Source organism: Aplidium turbinatum, chromosome 16, assembly GCF_918807975.1.
Source record: "Aplidium turbinatum chromosome 16, kaAplTurb1.1, whole genome shotgun sequence".
NCBI lineage: Eukaryota > Metazoa > Chordata > Ascidiacea > Aplousobranchia > Polyclinidae > Aplidium > Aplidium turbinatum.
In genome coordinates this window covers 20,491,275-20,516,634 of record NC_137487.1, presented here as the reverse complement: position 1 = coordinate 20,516,634, position 25,360 = coordinate 20,491,275, and the positions used below count along the sequence as shown (strand labels likewise).

Here is a 25,360-nt window from a genome sequence, read left to right as displayed (position 1 = left end):
ATTGGAGCGGGAACTCTAACCAGGCAGCACCAACTAAATAGGCAGCTAGAAGAGCGTCCTTCCACGTGCACGGAACAAGACATTCGAAAGCATACCCACGTGCTGCGTGCAAAAATGGATTATGTGCAGCCGTGCACATAATTAAAACAAGAGAGTTTATTAAATCGGCGAAAAATAGCCGATACAATATATCGGTCAAGCTCTACCAGGAAACCATGGATTCGCTGGCCCTTATCCACCAAACTGGGAAACAGGTTCTTCTTCAGTACCATGGGTATCATAAACAACTGTAGTAAGCCAGCCATCTTCAGTCTAGTGCATTGGAAACCGCCAGACTTGTAACAAAGGACTTGCAGCACTGGTGAGCAAATACTAGTATTACCCTTAAATCGTGGCAAGCGATAGAGCAGATGATCCTTACAGTTATTGAAGAATACAAACTAAGGAAGAGTAAGAGGAATAAGTCAACAGATACAGAGACCAAAAAAAGGGAAACACGGCAAACACGAGGCACACATTTAGGACTGGAGACAGAGTTTGGTAGAAGTCTTCTGCAACTGGCACGTAGACACCACATCCATGAGTTGCTTAGAGGGCATCTTGCTCAATTGTATATGGCCCAACCACAGGACCCAATGAACAGCTGTTCAAGTGTTCAAGCGACTGGTCAACAATTGGAGCGAATTGAACCACAACAACTACACAAAGTACACAATGGTCGAAGTGACTGCTCCACAAAGAGAGTTGACAGTCTATATCATATACATAACATCATCACCTTCCTTCAGACATGGATCAAGAACAGCACCAAGGAGACACTTCGACATGACTACCTGGAGCTGACAGAACTGACACTGCTATTTCTTGGAGGGACCGTCCCTGTCAGTCGGAGATCCATCACCATCAAAGCGCCTGGGGCATCCACCACGTCGTTGGATTAGCAAGACATTGTACACGTTCAAGGTGGCACTCTTCCGATACCAGCTTAGGGATGTATATGCACCCGAAGAATTGGAAGACATCACCACTCACCAGTCTTGCTGTATTCTTGGCAATCTTCTACACGAAAGCATGGTTAACGTGCACGAGTGCTGCCGATGCACCATCGAATGACCTGGCACTAATGAACCTCCTCAAGGTAGAGGCCAGTATCAGCAAGGACCCAATGAAGTGGCCTGCCAAATTTCTCTCCTTTGTTGTTCTGGCCAGACAGAAGCTACAAAACCATATGTGGTATCTCTCAGAGAGATTGGTCTCTTTGGCACTCTTCTCGGAACGAACATCATCTGACAAACAGACGATGAGAAAGGCTATGCTGATTGCTGAGGTACCATGACGCGACAGACAGTACACAGACAAGAAAACAGGAGATGCCAGCCTCACATCAATTGGGCACAAAACCCCTCAAAGACTTCATTGGACATTACTCTTGGAGCATGTTTGAGCTCTTGAATATAGACTCCAGCTTTGGCAAGCTCCCCATTGCACAATGAACCACCTCAGACAACTACCGTCATGGCAAGAAAGTTGTGGCCAACTTCCCTGTTGTCAATGACGCAGCAAAGCGGGCATTAGGACTCGCCACAGATTTGAACACAAATAAAGCCTCCAAACCTGAAGAGCAGCTCCGGGCACTGTACGGAGTTGTGAAAGGTGTCCGAGCGAAGGTGCATGGACAGGCAACGTCAACTGAGGTTGTGACAAAAAAGTCTCTGGCCTCCGTTGTGTACGGGACTAATAATATGAATGTTTATTGTATGAGTGTGTTGTGTAACTGTGTATTGTGTACTGATGTTACTTGGAAGTAATTGACTTCCATTGGTAGATTTTGGGATAACTAATTTTTATTTTGTTCAATAATGGACCATAAATGTGAAGAAAATATGTTTTTTTATTTAAAAGTTGAATGAATTGTTTCATAGACATCGTGTATATGTTCCATGCTCTTTGGCTGTCTTTTCTGCATATTTTGGTACCAAAATAAGCCCTGACAGTCATTTACAGCCTGAAAAATCACCAATTTAGTCAATTTGTTGTCTTGCCGGAAACGGTTGCTATGGTAACGGACTGTCTGACCGTAAGATGTCATTAAAAAATAAAAATTTTATCATGGGTTTGCTCCTGATACCCATTCACAACTTTTAGGTGACTTACAACCTCGTAGTATAAATTCTTAAAAATAACCTCTTTTTTGGCCCAGCCTAACTGTCATCTACTTCATGGCTTCATGCTTTAATTTCTACTTTGTTATCTACTTCATGCAGTAATATTACGTGTCAATGTGTGACAAACTGTGAGGCGGGAATTTATTGGTCTGACATAGGAGTTGCTTGTTCCATCATAGAAAAAATTACGAAAAGTTGTCCGGTAAAAGTTTTCGCCGACATTCCAGTTTTATTCAGCTTAAAGATGCCACCGAAAAAGCGTTCAAAGTTGCAGCCCTCCATTGACGCATTTTTTGTTGCGTCTAGTCAGGATTTCAGCCAGCATGAACGTGATCAAACGCCTGAACGAAACGAAAGTGTGCCACTGCCAAAAGGCGTTAGCACGAGCAGGATAATCGCTGTTGAAGGGAGAAGCTATCAAAAATCGTGGGGAGCGAATTCCTGTGGCTAGAATACGATAGATGCAAAGGTAGAGCATTCTGTCCAATTTGCAACTGCTTGATCTATTTGCAAGCAATGAAACAATTTCATTAATGCTTCCAAACGTGGTCTGCATTGTGAAATATACTTATCGTTGCCTTCCACCACCTGCAAGGCGGAGCGATCGTTTAGTGCACTCAGGCGCATAAAAACCTACTTGCGATCTACCATGACAACTTGACCAGTTGATTAACAGTTGGATTGACAGAGCTGCTGTTCGCAAAAATACTTTTGCCAAATGTTAAGTGTCAGAGCAGCAACGTAACAATAAAATTCACGACATACCTCCTGTGCTTTGTTTTAAAGTTGCTTTGTAAATTATCGAGCTACGAATCATGTGTGAAAAGACAATTGCATCTACAAAACACGCTTAGTAAAAAATCAAACAAAAACGTGCAGTTTGAAAGTTTTTAGGTTGTCATATTGTGCTATCCGCCACCCCGTGCAAAAATAAAAGTCGGCGCCTATGCTCAATTTGTATGTACTTTTTGTTTGTTTATCGCCAACAAAGCAATAAACTGTTCAGTTCAGTTTATTGTTTTGCTGGCGATAAACAAACAAAAAGTACATATATATACAAATTGAGTATCTATTAGCACAACAGGATGGCAGCAAAAGACCTGTAAGGTCATCTATGTAAGGACCTAAGGACCTAAACTTTAAACGAACCAGCTTACTACTTAGGCTATCACTAATCACTATGGTATGGTAATAAAGCTACCTTGACTTTTGTAGAAGTCATAGCTCATTTTTGCTGTTTTATTTATTTGCTTGAGATGTCCAATTGTCCATACATGCTACACAATACACATCCATATGGAATTACATGAGAAAAAAAAAACAAAGTGAGGAAAAATACACGTACAGGAGAAAGGGTGCAACCTAATTCGTACAATGAACAATTCATACCGTCAGTTTGTACCTTGAAAAGATCAAGAAAAAAAATTAAAAAAAGTTGAAGTCCCTGATTGCAGTTTCCGCATACATTTTTAAATTTTCCCCCTGAAACAATCGAGAAAAAATAGCACAAAGCCGAAGTCGCTGATCGCAGTTTCCGTTTTTCCGCAAACATTTTAAAATTTCCAGTAATGGTCCTAAGAGTTTGCCGAAGTCGCTGATCGCAGTTTCCGCAAACATTTTAAAAGGGTTGGGGTTAGGGTTGATTAGAGTTTCCGCAAACATTTTAAAAGGGTTAGGGTGTTTCTGCAAATAAACAAACTGAAAAAATCAAGAGAAAAAAATTGAACAAAGCCGAAATCACTGATTGCAGTTTCCGTTTTTTTGGAGTTTCCGCAAACATTTTAAAATTTCCGGTAATGATCCTAAGAGTTGGCCGAAGTCGCTGATCGCAGTTTCCGAAGATATTTTAAAAGGGTTAGGGTTGATCGGAGTTTCCGCAAACATTTTAAAAGGGTTAGGGTTGACGCAAACATTTTAAAATTTCCGGTAAAGATCCTAAGAGCTTTTGTTTGTTTGCGGAAACTTCGATCAATGCCTTCAGTTTTTTTAATTTTTTCTCTCGATCTTTTGAAGGTACGAACTAACGGTACGAATTGTTCATGGTACGAATTAGGTTGCATCCCAGGAGAAAGACTACAAAGATCTCCATCTTCCTTGTACAACAATTTACAAGCAATATCATAAAATTTGATCTTAGTTCACCAGTGTTCAGCAGGGCACAAATTAGATTATTTTTGGAGTCTGAGCAGTGTAACAAAAAATTATATACATTTTTTCTCAACAGAGCATCAATAAAGTTAGTATATACCGGTACATCACAGTGAACTTGGTGAGTACTAGTAGTAGTAGTAGTAGCCTACTCTCACTTTCATATCTATGTAAACCGAACACATGTCTAAAGTCTATATGCCTTATTATAGGCAACTTTAAACTTCCTTTTCCATTTAGCATAGAAAGTTGTTCCACAGATGTGAATTATGAAAAGGCATAGGCTAGGTAATACAATTACATCGAACGCAGCTCGTTTTACATCCACACTACAATGTTTGACAAATGAAGGCACATTATTAGCAGCACAACACAAAGCTCTGATTTGTCTTTTTACTTTTAATGTCAAGCTTTACTTTCTACTGGTTTTCTGATTTTAATTGCTTTGTATCATTTGGGTGGCAGCTCTGACTTTGGTGATCTTTTTGGTCTTTTGCTGCTATCATTGTTGTGCGAATTATTAGCGTCTAATATATTTTTCTTTATTCGCTAACAGAACAAATTAAAGGATCAGACTTTGCATACAAAAGTTCAAAATTACAGTAGCATGCCGACCAAACACATTGTCATTAGGCCCACAACTAAACTACTGTGGTGGATAAAAAAAATGTTTACGTAACTAACATAACGCACGTTAGATTTTTCAATTCGGCTGCAGACTTGTGAGCGACTGCGACGCATCCTGGTTGATTTCATAGCCCCAAACCCTTCCCCTGACTTCTGGAAGTTCTGGGTTCTGTAAATGCTGTAAACCTCAGGACCAGGTTTTTTTTCATTTTCTGGCCGTCTGTCTGTCAGTGCTGCCAAATAATCTTTTCTTTCAAAGAAAAGCAGCCCAAAATAACGGTAGTCTGGGAGCCTACGACAGAAGATTTCACCCCATAAGGTACAAAAGGTTTGAGCCCTTGAAGTTACTGGGGTCAACCATGTCACTCACAAAAAGTATGGAAGATTGACCGCACCGGGTGGATCTGGACCCTAGAGCCCCCTAAAAAGCCCAAAAAGGGGGTTAATTTCACCCCATAAGGTACATGGACCAAACTTGGTGAAAACGAAGTTCTATGTCAGGACATCACAAAAATATCAAATCTAACAATATTTTCGAGTGGAAAGGTGATGTAAGACTCCCCCCAAAGTGACCCCCCAGGGGGTTAATTTCACCCCATAAGGTACATGGACCAAAGTTGGTCAAAACGAAGTCTTATGTCAGGACATCACAAAAATATCAAATCTAACAATATTTTCGGGTGGAAAGGTGATGTAAGATGCCTTCAAAGTGACTTCCCTTAATGTGACCCCCTCGGAAGGTTTATTCCACCCCATAAGGTACATGGACCAAACTTGGTCAAAATGAAGTCTTATGTCAGGACATCACAAAAATATCAAATCTAACAATATTTTCGGGTGGAAAGGTGGTGTAAGATGACTTCAAAGTGACTTTCCTTAATGTGACCCCCTCGGAAGGTGTATTTCACCCCATAAAGTACATGGACCAAACTTGGTCAAAACGAAGTCTTATGTCAGGACATCACAAAAATATCAAATCTAACAATATTTTCGGGTGGAAAGGTGATGTAAGATGTCATCAAAGTGACCCCCAGAGGGTTTATTTCACCATAGAGTACATGGACCAAACTTGGTCAAAACGAAGTCTTCTAGGGCACCACAAAATATCAAATCTAACAATACTCTCAGTTGGAAAGGTGATAAAAGACCTACCCAAAAGTGAATCTCCTCCTATAGTTTAATTTACTTCATCCCTTTCTCGAACCAACCTTGGTGTAACGAAAGTGCTATGCCAGGACAGTACGAATGGATTAAATTTAAAAATATTTTTATATAGGTTTTGATGAAATACATTCACAAGCTGTCCCATGATGCATGAAATGGAACTATAGCCTACTTTACAAAAAGTTTTTGTATAAATCATATTAAGTCAATCGAAAAAAGGCAACAGGACATGACAATACATGGCTTTGTAACACCAAAAACAGAAAGTACACAAGAAGCATATAGGCTACAGTAGCCAGAAAATTGATCCAAGATCTTGATACCACCACTAAATGTGGACTTAATCGAACAACTGACTATCCAAATCAAAACGTTTCGAAATGAATCATTTGGAACGTTAATTTAGGCAGTAATGAACATTTTCCAGCTGCTACAATAAATAACCTAATAAACCCAATGCAGTAAATTTTTATTTAATGCCATTTGCTTCATGTCTCCAATCAGTTATCGTAACTGTTCATTCATAAACAGAGATTGTTCGTGTAAATGTAAACGGTCGTTTCTTTATTCTTCATTGTCACTGCTGTCGCTTTCACTTTCTTCATCTTATTCTTCAGATTCATACAATTCTCCTGTTATATACAGAGATAAAGCAAGCTGTCTGCGATGTACCAGCCCCAAGCAATGTGGTTATCCGCACGTCTGACACTGACTGTCTTGTAATTGGCTTAGGTTGCTATGGAACTTTTGATCCTTCATTAAAGATATGGATAGAAGCTGGCTTGCAAAGCAATAACACGCAGCGGTACATCAACATCAATCAGCTGCATAGGCCTACCGCACTTGGAGTGACGATTTGCAAGTGTTTACCTGCATATCATGCCTTTACAGATTCTGATTACACCTCGTCATTTAGCAGGAAAGGGAAAGTGCGGCCGCTGAAATTACTCCAAGGAAACCACGAAGCGCAGGCAGCTTTTAGCCAACTCGGACACGACAAAGAAATTAGTGAAGACACTATCATCGCCATAGAGAACTTTGTGTGTAACATGTACAAAAACAAGAAAATTAATTATGTCAACGAAGTCCGTTTACAAATGTTTTTAGACGGCTACAAACCCAAAAAAGAAAATGAAAGGATATCATGCATACCAGAAGCTACTGTAGATAGTAGTACTCTACCACTTTGTTTACGAGTACTTCTCCAGAAGACAAGGCGCACACATCTCATCACAAGATGGTGGTTATCTTCAACTAGAAGTGAACAAGCAGCAACGTTGCTGCTAGAGTATGGCTGGAAAGAAGAAGGAGGTTCTTATAAAGTGGTGTGGTTTGAAGGTAAAGGTATAAAGCATCTTTAGATGTCTCTGCGTGGAATCTGATCTCATCCAGGAAAGTCAAGAAGAAGGTAAACAGCATTGGATGTCGCTTGGGTTACCCTTTATAAATATAAAACTTTCTCCTGGTCTATCAGTCGTTTACTTTCTTACTGTAAACATTAGCCAATAACTGGCTGTAAAGTTTCGTTTTAGGAACCTATAACCAATAGTTTCTGCAATCTTGAGAAAAATGCCTGGGTGCACTAAATAACAAATAAATGTTGAACTTTTTCCAGTTAATAGTAAGTTGCAATGTTGCATTATTCGAAGAAAAATAGACGTCTGTAAAAGATAATAAAATTACTATTGTATGTTACGCATATCTGTAGTGCATAATAGCAATTGTTTCGTACAGTCTTTATTTCTCTGTATATAACAGGAGAATTGTATGAATCTGAAGAATAAGACGAAGAAAGTAAAAGCGACACCAGTGATTGATTGATTGATTGAATCTTTATCCTCGGACTGGGAAAGCTTCTTGCAGAGCTTAATCCTGGCAGTTTCGCATACTTGTAGAGGCTTTGAATCACTGGCGCAGGCCCGGTCACCGAGATTGACAGAGTGAAGTTTCCGATTGTTGAAGGCTTGTTGTCGGGGAATTATTCCATCCATTAGATGCCGCTGAATGGAGAGCAGCCCTTAACGTGCGTTGCTCAAGCGCACACCCCGAGAGTCGAACCAGCGCCGCTATTGATCTTGAAGCTTCTTCGTTCCAGAAGTGACGCGCTAACCAATTGAGTTACCGTTTACATTTACACAAACAATCTCTGTTTATGAATGAACAGTTACAATAACTGATTGGAGACATGAAGCAAATGGCATTAAACAAAAATTTACTACATTGGGTTTATTGGGTTATTTATTGTAGCAGCTGGAAAATGTTCATTACTGCCTAAATTAACGTTCCAAATGATTCATTTCGAAACGTTTTGATTTGGATAGTCAGTTGTTCGATTAAGTCCACATTTAGTGGTGGTATCAAGATCTTGGATCAATTTTCTGGCTACTGTAGCCTATATGCTTCTTACGCACTTTCTGTTTTTGGTGTTACAAAGCCATGTATTGTCATGTCCTGTTGCCTTTTTTCGATTGACTTAATATGATTTATACAAAAACTTTTTGTAAAGTAGGCTATAGTTCCATTTCATGCATCATGGGACAGCTTGTGAATGTATTTCATCAAAACCTATATAAAAATATTTTTAAATTTAATCCATTCGTACTGTCCTGGCATAGCACTTTCGTTACACCAAGGTTGGTTCGAGAAAGGGATGAAGTAAATTAAACTATAGGAGGAGATTCACTTTTGGGTAGGTCTTTTATCACCTTTCCAACTGAGAGTATTGTTAGATTTGATATTTTGTGGTGCCCTAGAAGACTTCGTTTTGACCACGTTTGGTCCATGTACTCTATGGTGAAATAAACCCTCTGGGGGTCACTTTGATGACATCTTACATCACCTTTCCACCCGAAAATATTGTTAGATTTGATATTTTTGTGATGTCCTGACATAAGACTTCGTTTTGACCAAGTTTGGTCCATGTACTTTACGGGGTGAAATACACCTTCCGAGGGGGTCACATTAAGGAAAGTCACTTTGAAGTCATCTTACACCACCTTTCCACCCGAAAATATTGTTAGATTTGATATTTTTGTGATGTCCTGACATAAGACTTCATTTTGACCAAGTTTGGTCCATGTACCTTATGGGGTGGAATAAACCTTCCGAGGGGGTCACATTAAGGGAAGTCACTTTGAAGGCATCTTACATCACCTTTCCACCCGAAAATATTGTTAGATTTGATATTTTTGTGATGTCCTGACATAAGACTTCGTTTTGACCAACTTTGGTCCATGTACCTTATGGGGTGAAATTAACCCCCTGGGGGGTCACTTTGGGGGGGGTCTTACATCACCTTTCCACTCGAAAATATTGTTAGATTTGATATTTTTGTGATGTCCTGACATAGAACTTCGTTTTCACCAAGTTTGGTCCATGTACCTTATGGGGTGAAATTAACCCCCTTTTTGGGCTTTTTAGGGGGCTCTAGGGTCCAGATCCACCCGGTGCGGTCAATCTTCCATACTTTTTGTGAGTGACATGGTTGACCCCAGTAACTTCAAGGGCTCAAACCTTTTGTACCTTATGGGGTGAAATCTTCTGTCGTAGGCTCTCGGTCTACGGGATTATCACTGTAAATACCATACGTGCATTCCAACAAGTATTTAAAAAACAATAGTTAGCTTGCTGGTTAAACGCTCGACTGAAATCCAATGGCGCTGATTCGGCTCTCAGGGTGTGCCCTTGAGCAACGCATTTTAGAACTGCTCTCGGCTCTCCATCCAGAGGTATCTTGGTGGATGGAATAATTTACCGACAACAACTAGGCTATCTGAAACTTCACTTTGTCAATTTCGATGACTGGGCCTGCATCAGTGGTTTAAAGCTTCTACATGTATGCTACGTTACGATAGCTCAGTCAGTTAGCGCGTGACTTCGTTAACGAAGAAACTTCAAGTCAAAAGCGGCGCTGGTTCGGCTCTCAGGGTGTGCGCTTGAGCAACGCATTCTAAGAACTGCTCTCTATTCAGCGACACCTAATGGATAAAATGACTCCCCCGCAACATCACTTCATCAATCAGAAAACTTCACATTATCAACCCCAGTAGCCTACCTGGCCCTGCGTCAAAAACCATAGCCTACCTCAAATACAACATTGTATCTTTAGAAAGTGTGCAGCGCCGAGCAACAAAACTTGTCCCATGTCTCCATGACCTACCTTACGATGAAAGACTAGACCTATCAACACGAACACTTTGAAGACTCCGAAATGACATGATTCAAACTTTCAAGTAGGCTATCTTCAAAATTTTTATGATGTTAGGCTAATGAAAAAGAACTTTTTTCCTTACATGAAAGTGTCCACAACACTCGAGGTCACAAATTTAAAATAAGTAGGCTACTTTCAAAACAACAAAGCGAAGAAACTTGTTTCCGAATCGGATCGTTAATAAATGGAATAAGTTACCCGAGAAACTTGTCACAGCACCTACTTTGAACAGCTTCAAAGCAAGATTGGATCACCACTGGTAAAATAGAGAAGTTAAATTTGACCCACTTGAGTAACGTAGCCTAGTCATATTTTGCAAGTAGGCTATCTACTGGCCGCCTCCACTAACGTTGATATTCACTACATCTTGTAACTTGTAGCCTATATAGCCTACCGTATGTTGCTCACTATGTAGGCCTATGATGTATTGTAGGCTATAGGCTACCTATCTCTACTGACAGTTATATTCTATCTCATAGGCCTATGGAGTCTCCAGCCCCAGGTGTTTTTGTTTGATTTTTAGTGTTACCGTATGCTGTGCCCTTATAAGATATGTATGCTTTAGGTAGCATTTACTCGTTGTTCCTGTTTGTTTATTTTTTCTCTTGTTTATGACTTCCTTGTTGGTATTCTATTTCTTTTTTTTTAATTTATTTAATATTGCTACGTAGGCTAAGTTATGAAGGTGAAAAAGCACTGCTGTGCTTGTAACACCATTATTATATATTATTATACAAGTAGCTTAGGTGCGAAACTACCAGAAATAACCTATCAAGGCTTTGCCAGTCCGAGGATAAAGATTCAAATCCAAACCAAAGTACGGTAGTGTGAAACTGTCAGGATTAACCTATCAAAGATTCTGTCAGTCCGAGAACAAATAAAGATTCATTAAAAGAGCAAGTAAGCAAAGAGATTAGAGAAACAACGTGCTCATTTTTATCTTGGCACAATATAAATTTACTTGTATCAAATAAATGGTAGGCTACAATTAGCAGTAATCCACTCATAGGCTACAGAGGCTCTGTAACAGAGCTGTAGTTAGTTCAGCGACATCTCGAGCACGATAGTGGTGGGGATGACCTGAGAACAATGTCTAAGACTCTAGGCTATAGCCTACTCTTGCGTAGCAGTTTATTGCAGTAAAAAAAAAAGAAATGACACCATCAGAGCAAATGGAGATGACCAGCCTGACACCCAAAATCAAACCATTCATACAACGTAGAATAGAACTGCAGAGCGCTTGGATTCAAATAGAAATCAAACTTGATTGACACATTGATTATTGGCTCGTAACAAGCTAACAACGTAGACGGGCGCAAAACTATGTGTAGGCCTATGTAACGAAATTGCAAGAGTGTGGCCGAGCACTTTGCGGAATTCCAATCCTAAGGCTGGTGAAAAAAAGCAAGGGCGCCGTGAGACACGCAGGAATTAAATAGCTATGAAAAACCTCCAGGGTTACACAGATTTCAGAACCAGTAATAAGTGACCTCAGAGAACGTAGACACGATGTAGCCTATAGTAGCCTACATAAAGCTCACAGGAGCTACACTCTTTTTTCAATCAACTTCACTTCCGACGGAGGCTGTGTCAGTTTTCGTTCTATCTACTTTTGATGACACTGTCAACTGTCAATGCTGAATGAATGAACTTGACTTCAACCAGTAGGCTACGGTACGATCTTCTATCAATCACTCAAGTTTAGTTTACGAACACATGTGGTTGCAAAACAGCACTATAAACTTAAATCTCAGAGATAAAAGTAAGCAACTTTAAAACAGGCTATGTTTGATCCCAGCACAGTACTGAAGTAGGCTATACAGCATATACTTAAGCATTGGCTACACTAAATATTAGAATCGTGCCTTCGATAGGCTACTCAAAGTTCCCGGTTCCAATCCGTTAAAGAATTTTTGTATTTTTATAGGCCCAGCAGTGCTGAAAGGTTGAGAACCACAGATAGAAGCTACGGTAAATTAAACTATTTAAGTGCATGTAACTTAGGCTATGGCAAGCAGGAATCATCCATCGCTGTCAAAATATTCCAAAAATATGAGCAGCTAAAAAGACGTTACGGTACAATATTATTTTTAAAAAAATCAGCATTTAGAGTTAGACAGTTAACCTACCAAAAGTTGGCAAAATCTGGAAAAGTCTGCAGAACGTAACAAATCAGGCCGAGGCTTATCTCTTGGTAGCCATGGGGTAGACTATTTGAAAAACAATTTAGCCTAACTTAGTTGAATAAAAGTTGTGACACGGTCTCGTTAGTGTCCATTCAGAAGGTAAAGCACTACAAGCTAGGCCTTTGCCTTAAATCATGGACAATTATGCAAAGCTACAGTAGCCTTTACAATAATCAAATAGGCCTACACCAGGTAAACTTTAAGTGAACTTCTATTGAAAAGAAGAGTAGGCTACAGGTGTAGCCTACTGTATGATAGGCCTACATGTTTATCATACAAGAAACTTTGGTAGGTCTACTTAGTCATTCTTGCGTTCGTAACCGATACGTTTACCTCTACTGAATAGGCCTACTGAAAAGTTTGGTGTTCATCAGGTCAATGATCGCTTCTAGCACTAGTTGCAACGTTCATCTGATGAAAGTAAAATTAAAAGCAACAATAAACAGGTTGATTTATTGCGTCACTGACGTTTCACGCACCATGACAATGCGCATCCTCAGAGCGAATAACATACAAAATAAAATTTACAAAGTTATAGCCTATAGGCTATTCTACAGTGCGGTTGAAAGCAAGAAAAAAAAATGAAACACACATTATTTTACTGTTTTTTATTAAAAAAAGTTATTCCTCCAAACGTATATAACGTTGTAGATTATAGGCCTATTTTGTATGTTATTCGCTCTGAGGATGCGCATTGTCATGGTGCGTGAAACGTCAGTGAAGCAATGAAAACAACTTGTTTATTGTTGCTTTTAACTTCACTTTCATCAGATGAACGTTGCAACTAGTGCTAGAAATGATAAGTCTACTCTTGAGACGGTGTTTTTTCAGGGAGGTCACTGTCTGTTTGAGTCGATATAGTTTCCGTGCGCTGTTCTGTGTCATTTTGTGGAGAACATAACTCCAATGAATCCCAGGCAGGTACTTGAGTGGAGCTTGATGCGTTTTCAGAAAGGTTATTTTCGTTCAGAGTTTCGCTTTCAGGTATGTTTTGTTGCAACTCACTTTTATCCATTGCTAAGGTTTCATCTAAATATTTGGCTCCTTTTTGAATGAAACTAGTAAAACTTGAGAAAAAATTTTGAATGCTTGATTCTTCCTCTTGAGGTGTCGTTACTGATATTTCTGCAGCTATGTGTGTCTTTTCGTCAAAGGTTTTTGGTTTTTCTTCATTCCTATTGCTTTTAGCCAAACAAACACCTTCAGAAGATGAACAATTTTGTTCCGGTTGTGACGTCACATGAGATGTAGAACTTTGTTCCTGCGGAGCCAGAGATTCACGATTTGACATTGTTTGCTCATAATACTTTTGTAAAGCTGGATAATTCTCAAACTTGGAATTCACAGATTGGTCTTCATCGTTTGAATTTTTTTTCTCGTCATGGTCGGTTTCTTTGCCTTCATCGATTTTCGTTGCTACCATATTCCCAACTTTACCCCACACAGCTGCTCCAGTCCCCACAACAACAGGCGAGGAAAGTTTCAATGCCATCGCCGCTGTAGCCACTGGAGGCAGTAGTAAAGTAGCACCGATTGCGACGGCACCGGCAGCAGCACCAGCAACAGTCCCCGCTATTTTGCGGTTTCTCGCATTTAAATCTCGAACTTCAATGAAAATAACAGCTGCTTCAATACAAAAGATTTCACAAAACACTTCGGCAACTTCTGGGTCAAGCTGATGCTTCAAGGAGAGAGATAATCTTTTTAGAGTTTCCTTTTCAAGATTCTCTAATTCATCTTTTCCTTTGAACTGCAATCCCTGCAACACAAAAAGAGATTTTTAACAACTCTGTCGATTTTCAAAATTACAGCCAGTATGCAAACGTTCGATTGTTGGTGTTTGGGAGGCACATTTTCTTTATCACTTTCTCTACGTTGTCACCAGACGATTACGAAGCTAAAAACTAAATAACTAAACAAAACAAAACGCTATAATTTTCAACCGATTAAAACGTTCAAAGTGCAGCTGCAATGCTTATTGCAGACTTATTACCATAAACGTAACCGAATGCTTGTAATAGGGAGTCAAACTATGGAAGCCCTGGTCTTATTTTTTAGCTTCAGTTATACATTTTGAGAAAGCTGTGAAAGTTTTCTGCTTTGTTAGATTGGTCCTTCCTTGTGACGGCAAATAAAAGTCTTGCAGATAAACATATACACTGTTTCTTCTCAGTTCCCCTGGTTGAACCCCACTTATGGGTTGACTTGAGGTTAGTGAAGTGCAATTTATTCAATTGTTCAAGGTCTTTTCAGTGTAACTGGTTTAACCCAATGTGGGTTGAGGTCTGTAAAATGTAGTCTGATTTATTGTACACCTTTCAGGATATTTAAAATGAATGGCTGTAAATTTTTACTTAGTCTAAAAGCACAATACTAGACGAGAGCTACTGTCTCATTATCACTTTACTTTCTTGTGGATGCAATACACATTTCTGTGGTTAATTACACAAATAATTTTTGTTCTCACACATAAGGGAAATAACCTAAACATTTTTCAAGCTACACAAACTTACTGAAGTGAGCACTTTCTGGTAATCTTCTATCGCCCCTTTGAATATATTTGTGACAAGTTCCTAAACAGCAGGTTAATAAAAAGCTATTGCATAAATTTCAACATAGCCTATTGTAAAATGAAGAAATACGAAAAAAATAACAAAAGAAACCACTATAGGCTACATAATGTATTACGCCTGTAAAGATACGAAGTCTGTAATAACTTTTTTGTTTTTTGCAATTGTAAAACAATAGGCGACTGGGTACATTGAGTGCACTGCACAGACTCAATAATAAAAATCGGTGTAATTTCCCACGGAAAATAAGAGAGACAAAACGTTACTCACAACTCACTATTGGCTACCTGGACGAATTTAAAAGACTAATAAGTGTATTCCATGCAAACAGATCCTCAGACTGGTACCCACAGACAAATGTTGTCAATTGTGATTAAATGTAACATTTAATAAATTTGGGTTTATTGGTAATGTTGCTTGATTGTAAAGGATTAACCTTGAAGTGAAACAGCTATTTGGAAGGATATTCATGCCAGCTTCTCATACTTTACTCATGTTATGCTGACAGTTAGTTTTTCTGTCTTTTATCATTTTCAGACATTCCATTACAAGCGCAATTAAACTTGTGATGAGATAAGCGTAAAAATAGAATTGAAGAAATTTGTATTCAGCCTCTCACTGACATTAAACAATGCTTGTATAATTTTTGGGGCTGGATTTAAACAGTGGGACAAGTCAGGTCTAAGCCACAATTTGCACGCTCTCTTATCAAGATGATTTGAGCCCACATATTTTATCTGTTATGAACACATAGTGTTTATTGTTGTTATAATATTATGAACACAAAAATAATTTCACCTTTATTTCACCAAAACTGCGATCAACTATCACTTCTAAGTCTTGCCTCCACTTTTCTGTAAATTCCGTATTTCCCGGTTTGTTCTCCTCATCAAAAAGGCTCAGAGCTTCATTCTTTAAATTGATGTGATCTTCTTCCAGTTTTTGCCAATCCTCTGTCTTCCACTCCATCTAGCGGAAAAAGCATATCATACAATATAAAATTGGGTCAGTTCAAGAAAGCATTGCTAGGTAAAATTGAATCCAAAGTACAATAAGTACAGTAGACCTACACCATCTACTGTATATATTTTACAAAGCCGTTCATTCAAAACACGTTTTCTAAATATTGTTTGAAAATTTACGCTTTTCAAAGGCTTATTTTGCATGGCTGACAAATCTTTCAAAACAAAAACATGCTACTTACACACGCCTTCTGCGACATCTTTTCTTTGTAGCTTATTGAACACTTGGCGGTAATGTTCTTCATCTTGGCGTTAAATCCCGCCTTGCAATGCAAAAACAATTGCTTGTTATAAGAAGCTTGGAAGTTGATATGGACAAGAAATATATGAATAAAGAAATTTATTGCTGGAAATTAGACAACCATGATGATTCAGATTGATGATGACTGTGACAATGACGATGACGGACACGATTACGGTGGCGACGGTGATGATGGTGGCGATGGTGGCGTGGTGGTGATGGTGATGATGGTGATGGTGGTGATGGTGATGATGGTGAAGGTGATGATGGTGATGATGGTGATGATGGTGATGGTGATGATGGTGAAGATAGTGATGATGATCCAGATTGAAGATCAGGCCTTTGCCAGGAAATGGCAAATCAATGAATGTACTGATAAGATTGACCAGCACAGAACAATACAGCTTTCATTAAATTGCAATTGTCACTAAAATATTGCAAAAGTTTGTCGTTTATGAAAGTTCAACTAATCAACTATTTGTTGGATGCGTTTTTCTCAGAAGTGTTGCGTGGTTCTATATTATGGAATAATCAGGATGGCAAAGATATATCACAAGAGGTCGCCATGTTAGCTACCACTCCACATCTACATATATGCACAATTACACATTGTACAGTATATCCTATGATGCAGACAATCTTCATACCAGCAAAAAGCTTTGCACGTTTTCCTTCAAATCTCCGTTCATCATCACCGAATAGGAAGTGATGTAATGGAACAACTCCCTGCCAGAAACTGTTTTGTCGTGAAACCGTTTCACCACTAGGTGGTGAGGAGAGCACATATGTGTGAAGAGCTCATTGGCTTTCTCGTAAAACTTTGGATGGAGGTCTAAAGGAAAAGTAGCTTGCTGAGTCATCAATTGAAAAAGATGATGCCAAAATGTATTCTTTTGCATCAAGAAACAGGATGAAAAGCTAAACATTTCTTGGAGAGCTTAATGCATTAGAATTCATTTTTATTTTCGAATTGAAAAATACGATGCAGCCCATACGTCTGCCTTAAAGAGTAGTAAGCCATGGTCCGCTCCGATGGCTGAGTGGTTATGCGTACGACTTTGTACGCGAATAAACCTAAAAATCAATCGACGCTGGTTTGGACTTCGGGCTGTGCGCTTGTGCAATGCATTTAAAGGACTGATCTTTGGTTAGTGGCACCTAGTGAATGAAATAATTCACAGACAAAAACACTTGAACAGCACTGCTGCGGAAACTTCACTTTGCCAAACTTGGCAACTGGCCCTGTGTGAGTGGTTCAAAGCCTTTACAGCTATGCGAAACTGCCAGGAATAACCTATCAGAGGCTTTGTCAGTCTAAGGATAAATATTCAAACCAACCAACCAATTTTGTCACTATAATACGAAAGTAAAAAAGTTTCAGAAGTGTAACATATCTGGCCATATCTTATCACAATGAGGTCAAAAGAGGCCTAGATTGGAATATCGTCACCAACATTCAATAACGAATCGTTTCACCTTCAACTGGGAACTGCTGAGAGGAGGCTTCTTCTGGGTCCTCTACTTCATCACCGGGTGGTGGCAACAGATAGCAAGCGATGTCATCAAACGTTTGATAGAGGTCATCTCTGACGCACTGATGTTCCTGCGCTTGACTCGATGACGTCTGCATGACGCTGTCAATGTATTGTCTTCCACCATCAAACCCATGACGAAACTTCCGCTTCTTCCAATCTCTCACGAGGAACATTAAAGACTGAAATAATTTTCACTTTAATGGTGGGACATAAAATTTGAAACTGAAAATTTCGTCGATTTCGTTCCATCGTTTGCCTGGCAGAGTGGTGGAGGCGTTTGACCGACACTTGAAAGAACGCCGGTCCGACACTTGTGCAGTAGAAAACATCCATTTCGAACTTACAAAGTTACAATGTAAAACAGAAATGATTAGCTGAATAGGAAACATATTTTAGGTAAAGCATTCAAAGTCACTTGAACACATACTTGAAACGGGGAATTCCCTCCATCATGTTCTTTTATGTCTTTTGCAAACTTCGCAAACCACTGTGGAAATATAGATTGTGAGGATCTAATTAAGAGTTTAAACACGATACGGTTCATGATTTACCGTTTAATTTGTATTTCTATGAGTTTCGTAAGTTTACAGTTCAATAATTTTTCTTGCAGCTGTTATGGAGTCCAGCCAATATTCCATCCACTTGGAAGCGCTAAAATCACAGATGTACAGAAAACACTCCCGCGAGCGTCAATGTTCATCTGACCTGCGTCATTTTCATTGAGAGGAAAATTTTTTAAGATAGTTTTTCAACTTATTCTTTTTTTAAAGAAGACTCTTTCGTAAATATTCGAATCCGTTCAGTTTTGTTATTGTTAGAATAATGTTAATTATTTGAGAAATAAAACAGAGTAACCTTAGCGGGTTTAACATACATTTTTACACACAAAAACTATAACATAATTAAAATAAACTCAAACGTTTTCGACACGTACGTGTGTCCTCATCAAGAATTAAATCTGCAATATACATAAAATGAAAAATCGTAAGATAAATTATTTGTCAAATGCCTGTAGTTTACACCTCTTGTGATCTGTTTCCCACCGCATAATTTACTCGTAATCATTCCTGTATCATTTGTTCAGTTTGTGCTTTTCAGTCCAGAGTGTCGTTGCAGTTGTAGTGCAAAGTCAAATTTATCTTACGATTTTTCATTTTATGTATATTGCAGATATAATTAAACATGACGGAATAACATCTCAAAGCACCAGGAGAGGTTTGTTTCGTCACTACATTGCACTCAAACAACGTCTACTCACGTAAATGTACTGCAAATGATTCCCGTCCAAATACATCATAATGTTGAACAATTGGATGGAGCTGATGAGGAAGCTCAACGCCCCGATGCGTGCGCTGTTCTGTGTCGCCTCCTTGTGATCAAACATCCCCTGGGTGTCCAAGAGGAAAAGAGCAACCTATGGAAACAATGATCTTTGTGATGGATGAATTGAATATTGTTTTACGTTCGACGACACTTTTAATAATTCAGGTAGTTTAATGTTGAACCATTTACCAATTCAGGCAATTTTTGGAAAAGTTATGTTGGCTAGTGTGGAGGCTACACCGGCATGGTTAGCGAAACACAATGCTCGCTGTTTTATAGTGAGTAGTCAGGTAGTGCTGACGCCAGGAAGATCGCTCCTTCTCAACTCAACTCAGGTGGTGTAGTCAATTTTAGAGTAGATCAGTAAAACTAGTATCGCTCATAACTTTCATGTGTTTAGTTAATTCTTCTGTTTTTTTATTTTAAATTGATTTCATTGTACTTACCCGTGGGTGTTCTTCAGTGGAAACAATGAATGGTTTCTTGAGGATGAGAATCCCTTCCGTGTGTCTCTCGACTCCTCCCTTCCAACTAAACACGTTGTCAATGTAGGACTCTTCCTGCTTATCTCCAAGAACTTTGTGATGCTTTTTATTATCACATGATTTTGCATCACCAACTGTCTCATGACTTTCATCAGAAGCATGAACATTGTCAAGAGAGTCTTTATGACTGTAATGCACGTCACTATTATCTTTACTGACTGCGTCACAATCGACATCATCTTCAGCAACGCAAGTTGTGTCTTCATAAACAGCGTCTTTCTCCTGTGCATTTCAAAAGAATGTGAGCTTTGAAAAATGGCCAGATCAATTTGGGGCAAAGTGGGAAATGTCCAGATAGCATAAGTCTTTATCTTTTTTCGTACAAGAGCAAGCAATAGTTTTGAAAGTTACATCAATGCTTGCACCACACCTGGCTTCAATAGTTTATCTATGGGATTAGATTTTTTGAGTAGGATAACAATTGTAAATAACTACGTATACCTAAGACTAATGCAAATCAACTAAAACAACATGTGGTTTTAGGTAGTTTTTCAATTCGTCAAATAGTTCCTGAGACAAAATTAAGCTGCAGCAGTCTACTCCCACCATTCGCATTCCATTAGGAGTATATTCACTTTTTATTAGGTTATTATTAGTTTTTTTTTTTCCTTAACTACAATATTTGTAAACTGAGTTACATTGTTTGTTTAGAGGCTGCGCATTGCGATGGTGCGTGGAACATTAGTAAAATAATAAAAATAATTCTGTTTCCTTTTTTTTTGCTACATCATAAGATCAGTAGTGTCCCAACTACTAGAAAAGTATTTAAGAACTGTCCTCATAAAGTAGAGTCGGTAGACGACGTAAAAACAATTTGAAGAACTGAGGATGACACAAAACCTTCATATTAATAAATCATTTTTTAAAAAGTGCGTCATAAACCTCCAGTTTATGACATCAACAATGCAGACCTGTGCGAAGTTCTTTTTTAGAAATTTCAGGAACAGATTGAGGAAGAATGACTTTCCGCTCCGGAAAGGTCCAGCGATAGAATACAATGCCACAGGGATCCCTGCAACATCCGGGTGAAGAAGTATCTCTTCCAGGACGCTTTCATCGAGGGAATTTCTGTATCCATCTTTTTCAGGGATTCTCTTGATGATGTTGACAACTTTAAAATCTATAAAATAAAAGTATCGTTGAAAACGAGCGGTCTTCCTGAAGTCAGCACTATCTGACTACTCACTGTAGAACAGCGAGCTTGTGTTTCGTTAACCATACCGGTGTAGCCTCCACACTAGCCATCAAGACTTTTCCCAAAAACATATGTTTCTCGGCAGTCGAGTGTAGCAAGAATTGACAGCGATAGACACGTTTAGTGGTGCGATACTGATGTGTCTAGCCTCATGGGGGAAACACCTGTCTATCGCTGTCAATTCTTGCTACACTCGACTGGCGAGAAACAAATAAAAGTGTCCTTGCTTAACCAATCATTCCACCCACTAGACGTCGCTAAATAGAAAACTGTCCTTGAAGTCGTTCCTCTAGACTAGAGCACCACCCAATGATTCGAACCAACGTTGCTTGATCTTTCGGTTTCCTCGTTTACAAAGGTGGACGGTGCGGGATCGGACAAGTGTCGCTCGCACCATGCACCCGGGAGAAGCAAATGATTAAGTTAGTTGCATACGATGACGTGAGAGACGAATCTGATGATCCTCTTCTTTTCTGACAAGGTTTGGTTTGGTTTGGTTTTTAAATCTTTATCCTCGGACTGACAAAGCCTTGATAGGTTATTCCTGGTACTTGTTCGCATACTTGTAGAGGCTCTTGACGCAGGGCCGGTTACCGAGATTGGCAGAGTGAAGTTTTCCGATTGTTGAAGTGTTGTTGCGGAGAAATTATTCCATTCACTAGGTGCCACTGAATGGAGAGCAGTCCTGCAATGCGTTGCTCAAGCGCACACCCCGAGAGTCGAACCAGCGCCGCGTGATCTTGAGCCCGACGCGTAACCACTGAGCTAACGGGGCGGACTCAGGTGCATGTACACAAACAGAGCTATCTTTTGCTTTTATCGGTTGGGTGGTTAATCTGTATGCTTCAGAAACAATAGACTTGAGTTTGATACTATGTGGGTTTCTGAGGCTATTTTAAGGATAATTAATAATAATGTGTACTTTTATATAACGATGTATCCATCGCAGAATGCGTTGCTCCAAACAGTATCAGTGCAGCCGTATAGAGGCGCAACTGATCTCTGAAAAGTGACATGAATCTTATTCCTACTTGGTACTCAGCAAAGGAATGGATTCATGATAATAATGTACTCGGCTGCGCCTCAAAAGAGCTGCACTGACACTGTCTGCTTTGTAAAGTGCTGAGAGTAAAAGTGAATATCTGCAGTAGATTAATCCACATTGTTGTACAATCCTTTGCCTGGACCAGGCATGGACGGCCTCAGATGAATAATTAGACCAAGTATTCCTATGACATGTTGTATGAATGATTGTTTCTGCCTTGTTATTAAAATATTTCAAATGAGATTGTCTTTGTTGCCAGGTGCCTCCTTTCCAGTAACTCAGCAGTTAAAAAGGGAAGTTTTTTTTTTTTCTTACGACGTGGCCGAACCAAGAGATTGATATTGTCTAGTAGTTTGGTATCTGTTCTAGGCAAGTAATAAACCGAACAATATGTTTCCTAAGTGGGTCTTCTACAGCAACTAGTGACCAACTAATGTTCAGTGCTGGATCAACCAAGTGCGAGGCCTGTAGCAGATTGATTTGATGTACAGATAATGACTGGGAAGTAATTGAATATTTTCTGGAGAGGAGCAATCAATAGCAATGTGCTTTACGAATTGGTGTATGCTTTGCGAGGTTGCTCCAGCGCAGATTGTAAGCTGTCCAATACTGCAAGGAAAACTTCCACCCGGAATCTGTCTTTGGTTGATATCCATTGCATCTGAAACTGAACGGCCACTGCCTACATTCTCATCGTGCGTTCGATTTTGGACAATTCTTCTTGTGCTTGTTGGTCGGTAATTCGGCACTTTAGTCAGCTTCTGCTCCTCTGACTCAAACTTAGCGAATTGTTCTCTGAAACTCTGTAAGGATCCTGCCAAAGAGGCACACAACGCTGAAGCAATGTTGAGATTTTGCCGCTTTGTTTGAAGAGAGGCTTGACTTTCCTGAAAGCGATCGGGTAGCTATTTCAAAAAATCACTAAGATTCCAATTTCGAGCAAATCCATTTTTTCGAGGAATCCATTTGCCTGCTGTCGACATTCTGCTTTTTGCACTTGGTCATTTGCAAGTTTCTCTAGTGCCTCCTTTTTGAAAAGAAAACGTTCTTTAATTACGTTAATGGCATCAGCTCTTCCGGACCATCGTGTTTCAGAGAGCTTCTTTAGCACTCCACCACCTGAACACTCCAGAACAGACCACCGGTGTGTTGAAGCAGCAAAGAATAGCCTACATAAATATTTTTAATGAAGTCAAAGAAGTGAACTGTTTCTGGACACGATTGTGCAGCGCATACACCAACTAAATTCAACGAATGAGCATAGCATGGAACATATATTCTGCAATAGCACCATTTTTTTTGACAAATGCCTTTAAGGCCTACTCCGTTATATTTTCCGCTCATGTTGGACCCGTTGTAATCACTCTGTCCAAGGCGATCGGCAAGATTGATACTCTTCTCACTGGTGTACAGTACAGTCGAATAATCTTTCAAACAACTGGTATCTTGGGCTTGTGGCACTTGATCAGGCAGTTGCCTCCTGCGGAAATTACCGGTTTTTAAAGTTTACAATAATTAGGAAGGGATAAGACGTTGGGACTAAGTAATTTAATCCTACAACTATAATATTCTCCCATGTCATTCCGGTTTGCAAGCCAAAAATTACTTACCAACTATGTTCGACAGTTTTTTTGCAAAAAAATGTTTTTTTTCACCAAGCGCGGGGCCTTGTGAAGCGCGGGGCCCGTAGCAGCTGCTACAATTGCTACTATAGTTAATCTGGCACTGCTAATGTTATGCAGTCAATCGAAAATCAAAGCTGTTACTTAGTTACATTTGATTGAAAAATTCTTCAACAATCCTCAACAGAATTTATTTTGGATTTCAAACTTGAAGTTAGCAGCGCAACAACGTTTCCTAATGTGTCCCCATCTCAAACCAAAAATTGATCCATTTATTGAGACATAGAGATGATAAATAGAATTTTTTTTGAAGTAGTTCGACCATCATGCGAGATCACTCTTCAAAAACTAAACTTGATATAAGCCAACATGATGCAAGGAAATGTTTTTAACCAAAATTTCGATAACTTCAGATACCGTACGACTTTGCAAGAACTATATTAGAGCTAATCAATCATCGTACTGACTACGATTAATTATCGTAGTCATATAACATACAATTTTAAAAGAACAATTGTTTTGTCATAAACTGCTAAACAGGTTTAGAGCTGTTCTTACCAGAACCTTCCATGTTGTCTACCTTGTGAGCCATCCAGAGAGCATGTTGTTAGTTACGGAACCGCTTGAGGCTGTGAAATCCATAGGCCTACAGGCTACACTACTGTAATTTTGAACATTTGAATATAATATTTTTGTTCAAAATGTAAAATGTCTTATCCAACGAACAACCTAAAAACATGTCAGACATGTCCAATAGGACAGATAGATAATTGCTACTTCCAAAGAGCAAAAAACGACTGAGACCATGTTCATGTAAGAATTGTGAATAAAAACGTAATAGCAACGTTATGTTAAACAACTCGATTTGCACAATAAAATTGATCCAGAGTAGGCTACTTTGCTTTCCCAATACACAAACAGTTTGTAAGGTTGTATCCATCCAATCCAATCTGTCTTAATGCGATTGGAAAATATCCCGAAGTTTACTATTTGATGCCAGTGAGAATAAAATTTCGTTGTTGTAAAAAAATAAATAGGGCTAAACTTTCGAACTACTGAACTTGCGTTGCAATGTAATGATAGAGCTCGATTGATGGTATCGTTTTATTCAAGGCTACTGCTACACTTGATGAGCTGCAATCATTTTAGCCTTGCAAAGCAACTTTAAATAATTGATAAAGAGCCTCGAAAGTGTAGGAGAAATAATTTTTGCTTTGGTTTTAAATCTTTATTCTTTCTGGCTGACTGAGAAAGTCTCAAGTGGGTTATTCCTGGCAGCTTCGCGTACTTGTAGAATGTATACATTCTACAAGTACGCGAAGCTGATTCATCACCTCTATAGAGGTATCGAATTACAGGCACAGGGCTTGCTTGCGTTGGCCTACTTCGCTTTAGAGATATGAGCATTTTCAACCAAAATATGGGAGTTGTTACCGCCTAAAAAATGGAAAACGTTGTGTATTTTAAACAACCTGGTTTGATAAAAGTGAAGTCGCTTTTATTTTTACAGTATAGCCTACATAACCAGGGCTGATTCACTTGATTGCTTTTCCTCTGTGTTTCCTTGTTTCTTTTACTGCTTCTGTATTGTGTGATATGTTTCGATTCAAACTATCAGAAACAATTTAAAAATAAACTTCCATTTCTTTTGCGACTGTGAAAGCGAAAATTAGATAAGGCACCAGTAGAACGCCTCATGTTATTTAATTATGTAAGCCAAAAATAACTCAATACTTGTCACCACACGAACAGAGTCTGAAAA

At 39.1% G+C, this 25,360-nt stretch overlaps 1 protein-coding gene across 1 annotated transcript; it reads right to left on the bottom strand.

The window, feature by feature from the left end:
• Window positions 1–11,462: 11,462 nt before the first annotated feature.
• On the bottom strand, window positions 11,463–24,293 carry LOC145785530 (atlastin-like). The gene is made up of 11 exons (XM_082597189.1): window positions 24,157–24,293; window positions 20,648–20,856; window positions 19,638–19,958; window positions 19,127–19,282; window positions 18,296–18,355; window positions 17,810–18,047; window positions 16,981–17,165; window positions 16,275–16,355; window positions 15,869–16,039; window positions 15,014–15,073; window positions 11,463–14,259 (listed from the first exon to the last, which is right to left on the bottom strand). Exons 1-11 carry the CDS (start codon window positions 24,188–24,190, stop codon window positions 13,306–13,308), a joined length of 2,469 nt encoding a protein of 822 aa, XP_082453315.1. The 5' UTR covers window positions 24,191–24,293; the 3' UTR covers window positions 11,463–13,305.
• Between the last annotated feature and the right edge of the window lie 1,067 nt (window positions 24,294–25,360).

Excerpts from the sequence above, each read along its gene's own strand:
- LOC145785530 (XM_082597189.1), bottom strand. The coding sequence starts at position 24,190 with ATGGCTCACAAGGTAGACAACATGGAAGGTTCTG. Across the intron at positions 19,959-20,647 it reads TAAAAAAGAACTTCGCACAG|GAGAAAGACGCTGTTTATGA; the intron begins GTCTGCATTGTT and ends TGAAATGCACAG. Across the intron at positions 16,040-16,274 it reads AGATGTCGCAGAAGGCGTGT|ATGGAGTGGAAGACAGAGGA; the intron begins GTAAGTAGCATG and ends TTTTTCCGCTAG.